Source organism: Miscanthus floridulus, unplaced genomic scaffold (assembly GCF_019320115.1).
Source record: "Miscanthus floridulus cultivar M001 unplaced genomic scaffold, ASM1932011v1 fs_815_6_7, whole genome shotgun sequence".
Classification (NCBI taxonomy): domain Eukaryota; kingdom Viridiplantae; phylum Streptophyta; class Magnoliopsida; order Poales; family Poaceae; genus Miscanthus; species Miscanthus floridulus.
In genome coordinates this window covers 3,912-18,627 of record NW_027097313.1, presented here as the reverse complement: position 1 = coordinate 18,627, position 14,716 = coordinate 3,912, and the positions used below count along the sequence as shown (strand labels likewise).

Sequence of the window (14,716 nt, the reverse complement as noted above, 5' to 3'; positions counted from 1 at the left end):
ACTTTTCTCTGAACAAGGATCACAAAAGATGCAACCACAAAAATTGGCACCTACAACTGAGGTGGGATGTGGTCTATAGAAATTCAGCACGTTCTCTGAAAAGCGTGCAAAAACTTTGACAATTTTTTTTCTATATTTTCCCGAATTTTGTGGCAATTCTGATGAAACCAAACAGGGCGAAGCCTAGTTTGGGTCGGGTCCAAATGGTGTCAAGAAGCTGCACAAAAAATTTCAGATTTTTCTGATAAACGAGCGAAAAGTTATGCATGTTTTACCGAAGGTATCTCAAGGTATGTTTTCCGAGAGGCACAACACGGCGGCGGCAGTTAGGGCAAAGCGTCCCTAAACTCTAACACCGATCACAGCAGTAGGTATTCGCCTGATGATGTAAGGAGAGCTGCGATACAGGCAAAATAAGAGCGGCTGGCAACCTATCTAGGGTTTGCGCGGCGGCGAGAAGTTACACAAGGCGGCTAGCGAGGCAAGTCAAGTAATGTGGTGGCTTCGACTTGTTGTTTGGGAACGGTGGATGGGATAGCGGCGGAAAACAAAATCACAGCAACGGGCGATTGAACTACGACCACGAACACAATTCTAAACCAGCAACAAGACTCGACCACGGACACAAACTCAACAACACGAATCTGAAACGAAATTGCAAAGGCACAAAGGGCGATAGGACAGCGGAAATTGAAATATTTTTGGGCTTTTTATGGACTCTAAGTAATGAACAAATATGAATCTAAGGCAAACGAGATTATACCTCGCGGTAAACCTGAAATATCTGATACCAATTGATAAGTACAGGCCCGATCTTCCGAGAGGTAGCCGGTAAGTTCGATTTGTGGAGATCTCGACGTTGGCGATCCGGCTTCAAATCAGACACGATTCGAACCCTGCAACCGTTACACCACTGCTCCGTTGGTTATCAACCAAGCACAACTTGATTGACCTCGCCAAGAAGGCTTTTCCTGCAAGCGAATCGAAGAGCACAAGCAAGAAGGTAAAACACGCAATCTGAAATTGCAAATATGAATGACGCGAATATCAATAGCGGGTTCAAGAACTTGGTTCCAAAGGACTAATCGACACAGTGGAGGAGATCAAGAACGGGGGCCCTGGATCACTGTAAAAGGATTTGTCACCACAGTTACAATGAACGATTCAGTTTCTCGATGGAAAACTAAACTCTAAACTAAACCCAATTGTGTAGCAGCGGCGGCGGCGGCTGTGTTTATAGTCTAAGACTCGACCTAGGGTTGGGGACGGCCAGGAGTTGGGCGCCCACAACTTGGGCTTAAGGCCCGACATGATACATGGCCAAGTTGGCCCAAATAGGTGACGCAGCACCTTGCCGTGGTCACACAGAATGATCCACGGATCTTCTGGAGCTGGGACCAGATCCAAAACGACGGCATCGTCGTCCCCTTTCCAACGCATCCAAGAACGGCCCGTTTCGATGTCGTATGAGGAAGTTATGACCGAAACAGTGACGACGTGTCTGCTGAATCCGAAGACGACGTGGCAGCTGAGTTGGGAACGAATTGCAACTTGGGGAAGACCATGGCGTCGGTGTGTCCAGCGTGGCGATGTCCTCATCATCCTTCCTTTCTCGAATTGGAGTCGTCCTCGACTCCATCTTGGCGATGTCCTCATCACCCCACCCTCATCCTCCGTCCTCACCGCGCCGCCCTCCCTCAACCCCCCACACCGCGCCGCCCTGCTTGCGCAATATACGCCATATTTGTTTGGCTGATAAGCCATGACTGAAAGTACTATTGACTAGTTTATTGCGAGAGAAAAATACTGTTCGTTGACTGAAAAAATATGGCTTATAAGCATGTGATAGCCCGGTGACAAACTGACGGGGAGGAACTGCGCCGGCACGAACTTGGGTGGGACGGGAAGAGAAGTGCGCCGCGCCTTGCCGTGCCGTGCCGTCACCCGCCAGGCCACCATCATCAAAACGGTGTCCAGTTCTAACCCGATTGGAATCCGACGTGGCTGGCCCCATCGGACAGTGGCACAGACTTCCTTTGCGCGCGCATAAATACGCGGTTTCCCAGGGTGACCGACGCAAGTAGCGATAACTCTGCCCCTGTCCGCAGGGTCTAATACGAAAAAGGCGATTTGTTATCAATCGAACCAAGCAACTATCGCTTCCGTCGCCGGCGAGCCTCCTCCTCCTCCTCTCTGACCGCCGACGCCGACGCCGACGCCGACGCCGCCGCGGAAGGGGAAGCGATGGGGTTTTTGGACGGCCTCCGTCTCGACACGCTGCTGAAGCGCGTCTGCAAGTCGCTGCTCAAGAAGCGGCTTGGGGATCTGATCCTCGGCGACCTCGACCTCGATCAGTTCGACATCCAGCTTGGCCGCGGCACGCTGCAGCTCAACGACCTCGCCCTCAACGCCGAGTTCATCAACCGTAAGGTGCGTTTTCTTCCGCGCCCTTCCCGCCTGCTCTCGCGGCTCCCGCGTCTTGTTCTCCCTCCCATGTGTATTGGAGCCGTCGCAGTTCGCTTCCGATTAGGCGCAGAGGGAGGTTAGGTTTTGTGATGGTTCCATCGCCGACTGCCGCTCGCCTGTTTTCTGGGTGATCGAATTGTGGCGTGTGGAAGTTAAGAACTTGGTACTGAAGTTAGGAATAATTTGATTTGATTCCCGGGTGGGTTTAGTTGTTTCGTTTTAAATCCTGATCGTGATTGGCCACTGTTTTGTGGCGCGAATTCTAGTTGGTATTGAGGCAGGGGTTTTGGCTATTTTCGTGCTGGACCTGAAGGTTGGTGGGGAAAAGAAGTGGAGCTGTAGATTTTTTTTTTATTGATGTCTGTGTCAATTTTGGTCAATCTCAATTTGTTGTTCTATTGTATACTTCAGTAGTTTTTATTAGTTTAGTTTGTACATGCAAGTTTATGGAATAGCTGCAAAATCTGATCTTGGGGGCAGGAGAAGAGGCTATGCACCTTTGTTGCAGTGCATTCATACGAAGCATCCTAAATTAAAATACATTACAATGTAAAGCGTGTACACACCGAAATGCTAAGGGTGGCTAGTGTTAAATTCAATTTAACAGAAAGTATCATGTGGCCAGTTAGTCTATGATTTTACTTGCTGTTATCTGTAGGTTCAATACTCTTTGTTCACTATTTTTCTTCTCATTTGATTCATTGTGGTACTTAGCATACCACAATCATCTCTTATTCGAATGCCAAAAAAAAGTTGTGGAACCTGCAGAAGTTAAATTGTTTGCTTCCTGTCTTAAAGTGAAATAATCAGTTAATTTTCTGTATTATTTCAGTTATCAGGATCTCCTATTACGCTGAAAGAAGGATCGATAAAATCCCTGTTAGTTAGATTCTCTGCTAGCTGCGAGATTGTTGTTGAAGAATTGGAGCTTCTGCTTGCTCCATCTGTTGCAAGTGAAGCTGATGATGTGCATACTGAATGCTCTGTCTCTGGTAGTACTAGTGACACACAGACACTAGTCAAGACCCAAAGAAATGAATCTGATAGTAATCAGTGTTCCACTTCTGTATCTCGAGATGTGGATGAAGGTGTAAAGAGAATTGCCAGTGCGGTCAAATGGTTTCTGACAAGCTTTAATATCAAGTTAAAGAATGTCTATGTCGTATTTGATCCTCAAATCAGTTTGAATAGTAGACTCCCAGAAACTAGTCGATCTCTAGTTTTCCGAATTAAAGAGGTGGAATTTGGAACCCAACTTGGTCTATTTAAACTGGACAACTTTTTAACTTTCCATGAGGCGGTCATTGAGTTTTTGAAGATGGATGATGTCGATGCAGTGCTTCAAAATGATCCAATTAGAGGAACAGCTGACATTTCGGCACGTCATAGTACTACTGCAGTATTAACTGGTCCCATTGGTGGCTTCTCCGGTAAACTCAACTTAAGCATCCCATGGAATAAGGGGTGCTTGAACTTTGAGAAAATTGATGCAGATGTATCAGTTGATTCATTAGAATTACGGTTACAATTCAGCAGCATCCAGTGGATCATGAATGTATGGGATTCTCTCCAAAGAAAGCCAGTAGACGAACAGAGTTGTGTTCATAATATTGCAGATATCTCTATTAGTTCTTCCAGCTCTGCCTTCTGTCCACCTGCTTCAAGCTCTTTGAAGCCAGGTTCAGATTCTGTGATAGCCACCAGTGAATACTTGGCACAGAGCACATTTTATCAAAGCAAGCAGGATAAAATTCAGGATTCTTTCCTTACAAGGGCACATGTGATAACAGACTGGATGGAGCCTGTTGCCCGTAAGGATCTAGGCGACCCTGATTCAGATTGTGATGAAAGGTTTGTTTCTGCCCTACATTTCATTCCTTGAAATTCTAATTAACTCTCATAGTGCACCTTGGAATTAATTTTGCCATATTATTGTCAATGTTGCTATACCACAATTTGCTTCTGTTTCTATATTTTGTGAATATTAGACCAGCTATAAGGTCTTCAAAATTAGTCCATTGGTCTGTGCATGCTTTCCATCTGTAAACACTAAACAGCTTTTCTTTCATTTCTTTTCATTTATGGCCACCACAGAACACACTTACTGCTATCTTCTTTCTTGAATTGTTCTTTACTGCATTCTTTGAAGTCCTGTATTAATAATTTATATAAAACAGGGCAATTTGCAGAGGGCCATTGGCATTATTTGCTTGAGTATTTCTCTGCACCTTTGATATATAGCCAGGAGTTTTAGTGGTCAAATGTACTAGTTCTCTTCTTTGGCTTTAGCATAAATTTCCCTTTGCTTTGGCACTTAAGTAATTCTTCCATAAGAATTTCTTTCTGTTTTCAAAGTTTCATTTATTTTTATTGTTGTGGGAAGCATGCTATTTTTTTTTAAAGAAGTTGTTTTTGGGATGTTCTAATTACTAATCCCTTGTTATTTCTGACAGCATTGATCAGTTCTTTGAATGTTTTGAGGAATTGAGGAACTCCCAGTCAAGTTTAGGAAACAGTGGTATATGGGACTGGACGTGTTCAGTGTTCAATGCCATAAGTTTTGCATCCACTTTAGCTTCTGGATCTGATCAAGTTCCTAAAGGTATTCATTCCAACTTTGGTGTATTACTTTCAGTTTACTAATGCTTATGCCATACCTTCCACTCTTCTTGGTTTTGGTTATGAATGAATAATGTGGCTTCTTCATCTGCCATTTTCTTTGACTCTTGAAACTATCCATGTTAAATAGATTGTTTTTCTTAGGAAAAAAAGTGGCATCCTTTACATGGACAGTCTCCAAAACACAGCTTTTCCTGAACCAATAAATTATGATATCATGAAAGTATTTGTCAAGCTGAATCTGTACATGCTAAACTTTAAACATTCATCGAGATATTGTTGGTCAAGCTTAAAGTTCATTTACTGCTTGTGTCCCAATAGGGCAACTTTTTTTTCTTGTGACTGGAATATGTATCAGACTGTCAGCACCTAAGTATATCGATGAATGATGGAACATGCTCTGGACCTCTGATTCAATTGATGGTATTGTTAAAAAACGTTTTTTTCTTTTCAAATTAGTATTAGAAATTGAAAAAAACGGATTTTAACTAACAGAGTAAAGTAGTTGACTGAATGTACTGAAAAAACACCCTTAACATTCGACGCAGTTCTCAATTCATGCAAAAACACAGTGTTTCATCAAAAGCTTATATACCATGTTCTAAGTTTGCCCATTTTGATGTTGATCGCACTTCTTTATTATGAATAGCAACAGAAGTGACTTAAGAATAATAGCTTACTGACACTATCATGGTCATCTGTTAGTACCACAGGCATGAACAAAACCGTTGCATTTATTTCAATTATGGAACCATGTGGTTGTAGTATTTTACTTTTGCCACTGAAATGATCAGATCATCCATATATATGACTACTTATTTTACTTTTCATTCGGTAACAGAACCAGTTGTGGAGAGGACCTTACGAGCCTCCATCACTGAGGTATCTGTTCTTCTTTTGTTCAGTGATGACACAGATATCGAAAATTCCAGTGTTCCTGTCAGTGCATTGGATGATATGAGAAATTCTGAAATGTTTTCAAGCTGCCTTTCCTCTGAGCATTTTGAGAAATCAATTATATCTCCTGCTAAAGCTTCCAGCTTAAATATGCATCATCTCAAAGCCAAGTGTGAGAACATTCACCTTGATCTACAGGTATTCATTTTGTCTGTACTGGTACAGCAGTGCTTCTTAATCCATGCATCATTTTAGTTTCACCAAGCTTGGTGTTTAATATTTTTTTCTTGTTGATATCTGCAGACTTATCCAAAAAATGTAAGGTTCAAGGCATCAATTGCCCAAATTAAGCTTGATGAATACTACCGTGCCGGAAACAATAATTCAGATGATTCAAACCTTGGTAACCACTTCTTGAACAATAACTTGCGGCAAGGAGTTCAAGCTTCCCTCCCTCAGTGCCTGTTTGCTGCTGGAGATCACTCGGTGGAAACCAATGAATTTTGTGGCAACAGTTCAAGTGAATTGACTAAAGTTGAATTGCTAAAAACTTTTGGCGAGTGCACATTCTATTATGATGTCAGTACCAAAGATCAAGATGGCAATTTAGTAAGCTCAACTTCTATGTCGATCCGTTTGGCTCCTTTGCTTTTATGGGTGCACTTCCATACAATATACATGCTACTGAGTTTTGTAAGTAAAGTTGAGTCTGATTTGTCACATGGAGAGCATAAAATTCAAAAGCACGGTGACGAAAAAGGAAGCAGATTGACTACCAGCACAAACATGTCCTCAAGTGGAAGTCTAAAAGTTCAGATATCCCTATCACCGGCAAGAATCGTCCTGTGCTTTCCATCTGAGTTTTCATGGGATTTGAGCCACCCATCTGTCCTGGATAAGTTCCTGGTGATCGACCACACTTCATGTCTGAACATGGTAGGAAACCCTCAAAATGAAATGCAAAATGAGGTTCATCTTAGCAAGCCGTGTACCTCAATCCATTTGGCTCTAGGGAACATAGACGTATATTTGGTCAAGCCAGTCAATAATGTATTGGTTGGTAGAATCTGTTCTTCAAGTAGGCAAACTTTCTCTACGATGAAGATTCTTTCTGTTACTGGAGCCAGTTATAATGACTCTGGCATCACACTGATCAGGAGAAAGTATCCTGTAACTGGCCCTGAGATTTTGAACAATGCTTGGAGTTTGCCAAAGCTGCATGATGAAAAATTACTAAAAAACAGAACAGCAAATGGGCTGGCATTTCCCCTTCTTCAACACATGATCTTGCAGAGACAGGATCCAGTACGCGCCAGGAGCTCCTTAAGAGCACTGAGCTCTTATTTCATGTTCAACTTTCTTGTGTCTCAGTACAACTTAGTAAAAAGGATTGCGAGTTACTTAATAAGCTGCTAGATCATGTCATTGAGGGGATATCAAATGAACAAACAAGCATTTCTGGAAATTCCAAGGACCAATCTGTTCTGATCAATGATATCTGCATTCAAACATCTGTCCTTTTTGAATGCAGTATCTTGGAAATTTGCACTGAATTGAATGAAACAGTGGAAGTTGGTCCTTTATTACAGGCAGAACTAAAAGGATCCTGGAACTCTCTTAAGTTGAAAGTTTCAAAATTTTCTCTTTTCTCCTGTTCAAATGTTGGAGGCCTCAACAATGCCAGTTTTCTTTGGGTGAATCATGGTGAAGGTGAGCTTTGGGGTTCTGTTAGTGCTAAGAATGATAAAGTCCCTGGAGAAAGTAAAGATTTTCTTATAGTGGCTTGCAAGGACTCTGCCTGCAGGCGGGGTGATGGTGAAGGTACTAATGTGCTGTCTATTGGCGCTGCTGGCTGTTCTGTGACCCACATCAGGAACCCAAAGCTAAAAGAGAACTACACTTCTGTTGATGTTCGTTCTGGTACAATTGTAGCACCTGGTGGCCGTATGGATTGGATCAATGCGATATGCCTGCTGTTCAGTTCAGGTTCAGATAGAACTGAAAAGTCAGATGATAGTAACACAGTAAATAGCTATCAGTCTGGAGAACCTTATTCGTCATCTTTATTTATAGAGTTGGCTGATGTTGCTGTTAGCTATGAACCTCATTTTAAAAATTCCACTCTCAGTGCTGGAGCAGCCGACCGCAAGTTGTTCTCATGCCTTTTAGCTGCATCATCATTTAAGCTCCATAATAAATCTGCATCAGCCTCTGCAGCTACTGATTTTGATATCCAGTTACGTGATCTTGGGCTCCTCATTTCTCAATCATCTGGCTCAACAAATGCCACTTGCAGTTATGGTGTAGATTACCTTCGTAAAGCAGGTTATGCGAAGGTTGCCCAGAACACGTTCATTGAAGCTTCTCTAAGATTAGATTCTTCCTTTTGGAAGCTTGAAATATCTGATTCCCAATTTGATATTGGTACATGTCATGACACAACCCATGGTCTTATTGGTTTGGGATCCCAACTCCAGCAGCTATATGGTCCAGATATGCAGGATGCTTTAGATCATCTACAGTCTAGGTGGAATAGTGTTCAGCAGGCAAACAGGCAAAATATGGCCGCTGATGCATCAGACAAGTCTGATAGCAGTTTGGAGATTTCGGCGGATTCTGGGGATTACCAGTCAGATGGACTGCTTGATGATATTATTGAGAATGCTTTTTACACAGAGGATTGCTTGGACAACAATTTTTGGGAGAGCAATTGCCATCACTTATTTAGTAGCAGTGAGACGGATGATGGATTTGAGCTGAATGCGGCCACTTCTTCACACGAATTTCTTAGATCTACTCCGGAAGGCAATGTTACTCAAATATCACCAGAACGGAATGCCTGTCCTGATCAAATCATTGATTCATATTATATGCCTGAATTTCATCAATCATTATCAACTCTATGTGATGAAGAGCATAAATGTACATCTGGTGACAATTCTCGTAGAACCCTGGAAAGTGAGGATGCTGGATGGTATAACAATGTTCCCTTAACAATAGTTGAGAATCATGTTTTGAAAAGAAAAACAAGCAAGTTGAGCAAGTACTTCAACACGAAGTGGCTTCTGTTTGCAGTTTGAATCCTGATGAATATTGTAATCTGAAAGGAAAGGTTCATATTCATGATATAGATGTAAAGTGGCGGATGTATGCTGGAGATGACTGGTTATTATCTCAGAAAGATTCGACTAGCTTAACATGCACAGATGGAAGAGATAAGAGCTCTTCACTGGAATTTACCTTGAGAGGGCTCAGTATCCAAGTTGACATGTATCCAAATGGGGATGTTTCTATATCTAAGCTATCCGTAGCTGCTGAGGACTTAACTCTTTGTGATCAAAGTATCCATGCTCCGTGGAAACTGGTATTTCTATATTTCCAAGTTATTATATTTACAAACTAGCTTTAGTTCCATGGCTAATGATTTGTAATCATTCTCATCCTTTTAAAAAGGTTCTTGGATGTTACAACTCAAAGGATTACCCAAGAGAGTCTTGCTCCAGTGCATTCAGGTTAGAACTGGAGTCTGTGAGGCCTGAGCCACAGGCACCTTTGGAAGACTACAGGTAAATGAAGTATTACATTTCGACATAAGATTGGATTCATATGATGAAAAAAGACCCTTAGCTTGTTTCTGTTAATCCATACTGAGTTTTGCCATACTCAATTGATTCAAAAGATTATTTATGCCATTCATACTTATAGGAAAACATTCTTTGGTTAGGTAGATTGTAGTTGAAAAACCTATGTAGTGGCTGCAGATCAGTTATGAAATAAGGCAGGATGCACTTGCTAATTTATCTTTTTGCATAAGTGAGTAAACATAAATGGTAGAGCCTATGCATCAGAGGCTCTAAATGTGTCCCACTGGAGTTTGAGGCATAAGGCATTTGTACCCACTACCCAGGTGACATTGATGGTACTTGGTCTGTCATGGCAAAGGGTTAGGCAAGAGGGAGGGAGGGCATAGGCATTGGAGGGTGTAGGGAGTCTTTGGGGGACCCTTTTTATTGCTTAGTCTAAAAAGTATGTTGTAGCTTAAAAAGGGAGAAAAAAAGGAGAGACATCTGAAAAGACATTGCTTGAAAGGTCGACAAAAGGCCTCCCAAAAGCCAGCTCTCACCTGTACAGGTGCATTGTTGCCACAAGCCAGGTCTTAACCCATACTTACCAGGGTTCGAGCCCTGATTCGTAGCCTCACAACTGGAGAACTTACCACCATCCTACAAGCATGTTTTCAGTGCTCTTATTTAAGAGGGCTCTTCATAGAAACAATATGAAATACTCTTTCTCACCTTGTGCTCTCTTGATGATATTATAATTACAATTGATTCTCTTCTGTTGCACTATCCTAATTTTTGCAGGCTCCATCTCGAGATTTTGCCTCTACAGTTGCATCTTGATCAAGAGCAACTTAACTTCCTAATCAATTTCTTCAAGAATGATTCATGTAACAATGACCCTCATTTGCATTGCGAAAATGAGACTGTTGATGTGAAGAGCACAAGCAATGGAAGCAATACAGTTGTGGATGAGGCATTACTTCCTTTCTTTCAGGTATTTCATGCTCATCATCATTTTAACAGACAGCTCAGCGAACTACAAACACAATCGTCGGATTTTGTCGTATTTGTTACGGGCTCTTTGAATTAAATCTAGGCGACTAGGCCATTAGACGATCTTAAAATCTAGCAGTGTTGGTGGAAGGAACGACATATGGAAGAAACGCTCCTGCTTTTAATATTATTAATTATATATATATTATTATTGTTATTATTATTAGATTGCACTCAATGAACTGAAACCTGAGTGTAACACTAGCACACAATCATGTTGTCACATAAGTATTCTTTTAAGTTAAACATTTCGGGTGAAGCAAGGACAAAAGGCCAAGCAAGTGCTAATTTTGTTTGCTTCATGTGACAAACATCAATCATATATCATTTCATTGTAAGCCGCAGGGCCTATTTGTCTTCAGTATATAACATTGTGATCTGTTTTTTCCTCTCTGATGCCAGAAATTTGATGTAAAGCCACTTGTTCTGCACATTAATTATATACCCCGTCAGTTTGACCCGATTGCACTAGGCAAGGGAAATTACGCAGAACTTCTCAACATTCTTCCATGGAAGGTAAACTCTAGTGAAAGAAACACATTTAGCAGCAAATAAACTTTCTGATGATTATGTATAACAGCCCTGATATGAGATTTCTTGCACAGGGAATTGATTTGAAGCTTAAGCATGTTTCTGCAATGGGTGTTTACGGATGGAACAGCATAGGTGACACAGTAGCTGCGGAATGGTTGGAGGACATTTCTAAAAATCAGGTCCTTATCTCCCCTTGTGTACCTGTACTCTCAGACATGTATGCTTTTGCATGAGGAACACGAAACATGTAAAAACTTGATAGCAGGAAAAGTCTACATGAAATAGAGATAATGTTTAGATTTGCTTGTGCAAATACATAGAAAATACTAAATCTGCACTTGATTTATATAAATCCCCCTGTAGTCTGAACTGAAGTATCTGTTGTCTAGGTGCACAAATTGCTAAAAGGACTTCCTCCAATAAGATCACTAGTTGCTGTTGGTTCAGGGACCAGAAAGTTGGTCTCTTTGCCCATCAAAAGCTACAAGAAGGATCGGAAATTGCTCAAGGGAGTGCAAAGAGGTAAAGATACAAATTATGTCAGTTAGTATTTCTGCTGGAATTGTGATTATGCAGTGGTACTATGAACTGCTTGATGGTGACACCATCCTCCATTACCACTAACAATGACAGTTTCATTTCTTGTTTGACAGGCGCAGTTGCTTTTATTAGAAGTGTTACCATTGAAGCAGTAGGACTTGGAGTCCATTTGGCTGCAGGAGCTCATGATATGCTTGTGAAGACAGAACACGCCCTTACAACTGTTCCACCACCTTTAGCCTCATGTGAAGCAAAACGAACAAAACACAACATTAGAGCTAACCAACCTGAAAGTGCACAACAAGGAATGAAACAGGTACTGAGTTCCTCTGCCTTGCATAACAATTAGGATCTTTGATAATTACTTACATTGCTGTTCTTGTTTGGGACTGCTTTTAACTCTTTGCATCACTTAGAACTATAATTTATGATTTGGAACTAAGTTTGAAATATATTCCCAATGACTGAAGTCTGGTCATTGAACAGCCCTGAGGCCTAATGGCCTAACAACTACTACACCTTTCATGTAGTGCTTTAGTGTTATTAACATTAGTTAAAAATTTTGCAGGCATATGAAAGTTTGACTGATGGGTTTGGAAGGACTGCCTCTGCTCTCATTGGCAATCCTATTAAAGTTTATAACCGAGGGGCTGGTGTTGGATCAGTTCTGGCTACTGCAATCTGTGGAGCACCAGCTGCTGCAGTAGCTCCAGTCTCGGCATCTGCTCGTGCTTTACATTATGCACTTCTTGGGCTAAGGAACAGGTCAGTTTTTGCACATTCTGAACTCATTCTAAAGTATTTGTGCTATTGTTATTTGTACACTATGCCTTAGATCATCGATAGATTTTATGCACGTAATACGTGAGTACCAAAGAGCTTGGATCTGTCAGCGGAGATTTTAAACACCGCACAAGAAATTACTTTTCCAGGTCATATAAACTTGATATTCTACTTTTAGTCTGTTAAATAATCCAGGAGCAGAAAATAATTTTGATGTCTGTCAGCAGTCGGACTTCGTCACTAATTCAACGAAGTGGAGTAATTTTGATGTTTTTTTGTTGTAATTTGGCTAGAGAAACATATTTTTGAAGGATCAGTTGTGCCTTCACGTAGTGAAGGAATCATGTCTTTGCTGCTAATTTGTGTTAGCAAAACTTTTTTTACACATTTGCAGCCTTGATCCTGAGCACAAGAAAGAATCCATGTACAAATACCAGGGACCCTCTCAAGCATAGACGTCATTGAGAAGATGAATTGGGTGGTCAGTTCATTCTTTGGCGCGCCTTACACCATCTCTCTGAAACAATTGGTTTAGGAGCTCCTGTGCCAGTCTCGTCCAATGGTGAGGTGCAAACTTTACAGTGTAAGCGAGATTGCTATTGCAGAACTTTAATGCTATTGAAAGACAGCATTATCTCTGTGTTCTTACAGACGTTTTGATCCATCTGCGCAGGTGTGTACAGATCGTAGGACAGATTATATGTGGCATCAAAACCTTACACTATGTAAATTAACACATATAAGGGTTTAATTACCACTCATCTTTTCCACCACGTAGGCACGTGGAAGTTTTGTAATCCCTCGTCGCTTAGTTTATGAAGATACCCTAGGGCTTGCATGAATGTCTCCGATGTACATAATGTGGTTGCTCTGTGAGTTGTGCGGGTGTAAATATATCTCTTTTGCTTTGGTTGTGTGTGCGCGCGCCTCTGGTCCGCTGACAATAAGTTCTCACGATTTGCAAGTGTAAATATTACCATCAATGTTTTGATCTGTTGCTGGTGTCATTTGTCGCTTTGTGAGCAAAAATATCGTGCGTTAGCATTACTATTGCGCATGCCGGGCACATATGGTAAATGTTAATCCCTCCATTCCAAATTATGTCATTCCAATTTTTTGAAAGTCAAACCATCTCAAGTTTGTGTAACAACCGAAAATTTGCTTTTTTCTAAAATAAAGTTAGAATGATTCAATTATGTATTTTTGTGCTCATAAAATATAGGAAATAATATTTTTTCATTAAAATAAAATTCATCATAGGGTTTAGAAACATGTTTGAGCATACATGTCATTGCATTTGATTTATTAAGATGAGTTGTTTTGCTTCAAAAAGAAATTCAAAATTTGTTGAAATGCTTTTTGAAATGAGAATTAAAAAAAGGTTTGGAAATGAAAAGAAAAAAAGGAAGAACCTTTCCCTCTCTATTTTCGGGCTGGTGGCCCAGCCAGCGCAGCCGCGTAGGCCCAGCACCACTCCATCCTTTCCGTAGGCCGACTCCATCCCTCGCGTGGCCCAGTTGCCAAGTCGACCCGAGCGCGGTCAAAGCCCAAGCACGCGTCCGCTCCTTTCCCTTCTCTCCTGCTCCGGCCCAGTCGCGTGCCCACTCCTCTGTCTCTCGCTGTGACTGACCGTCGGGTTTCGTGCGCTCTCTCGTCGACAGGTCGGCCCGCCCTGTCAGCCATGCCTTCTTCCCGTGGTCGAGCCAGACTCTGCCACCGGGAGTCCACCTCCGCGCCGTCATCACCGGTCGGTGTACGCCCCACGCCTTGTGGCCCCATAAAAAGAGCTCTTGCGCCGTGCCGCACCCATCGAGCCAAGTCACAGCCGCAGCTAGCCCTAACCCCACGCCGTGTGCACGCCAGGGATCTCATCGGGTTCGAGGTCACCGACCACCGCTTCTTGAGCCGGGCGCTGCCTCCCCGACGTCAAGAATTGGTCGCCGAGCTTCGCTAAGAGGTAAGCAAGTAGACGGTGCCTTGCTTGCTCCCTCTCTCGCCCTCTGTCACTCTCGCACCGCCGCGCCGCCGAACTGTTGCCGCCGCCCCGTTTAGCCTAGCGTCGTCGCTGAGCCATCACTGTCCTAGGGAAGTGGCCAGGTGAGTTCGCCGCACCCCGAGCTAACTCCCCGTGCTTTCCCCGTGGAGAACCGAGGCGCCTACGCCGTTTTAGGCTTGCGCCAGTGAGCTTCCGAGTTTCCGACCATGGCCTCCGCCGTCGGGATCACTGTGCCGATGACATAATTCTCCCCAGCCATCCGTTC

General features: G+C 42.4%; 1 protein-coding gene across 1 annotated transcript; it reads left to right on the top strand.

The window, feature by feature from the left end:
• Positions 1 to 2,096: 2,096 nt before the first annotated feature.
• LOC136533230 (autophagy-related protein 2-like) lies at positions 2,097 to 13,449 on the top strand. Its single transcript, XM_066525802.1, is given in 16 exon segments — positions 2,097 to 2,430; positions 3,299 to 4,317; positions 4,920 to 5,068; positions 5,927 to 6,180; positions 6,286 to 7,222; positions 7,225 to 9,017; positions 9,020 to 9,346; positions 9,436 to 9,548; positions 10,347 to 10,539; positions 11,001 to 11,114; positions 11,204 to 11,311; positions 11,522 to 11,654; positions 11,786 to 11,988; positions 12,241 to 12,437; positions 12,850 to 13,038; positions 13,129 to 13,449. Coding segments are annotated over 15 exon segments (5,787 nt in total). The 5' UTR covers positions 2,097 to 2,244; the 3' UTR covers positions 12,911 to 13,038; positions 13,129 to 13,449.
• Positions 13,450 to 14,716: the final 1,267 nt, after the last annotated feature.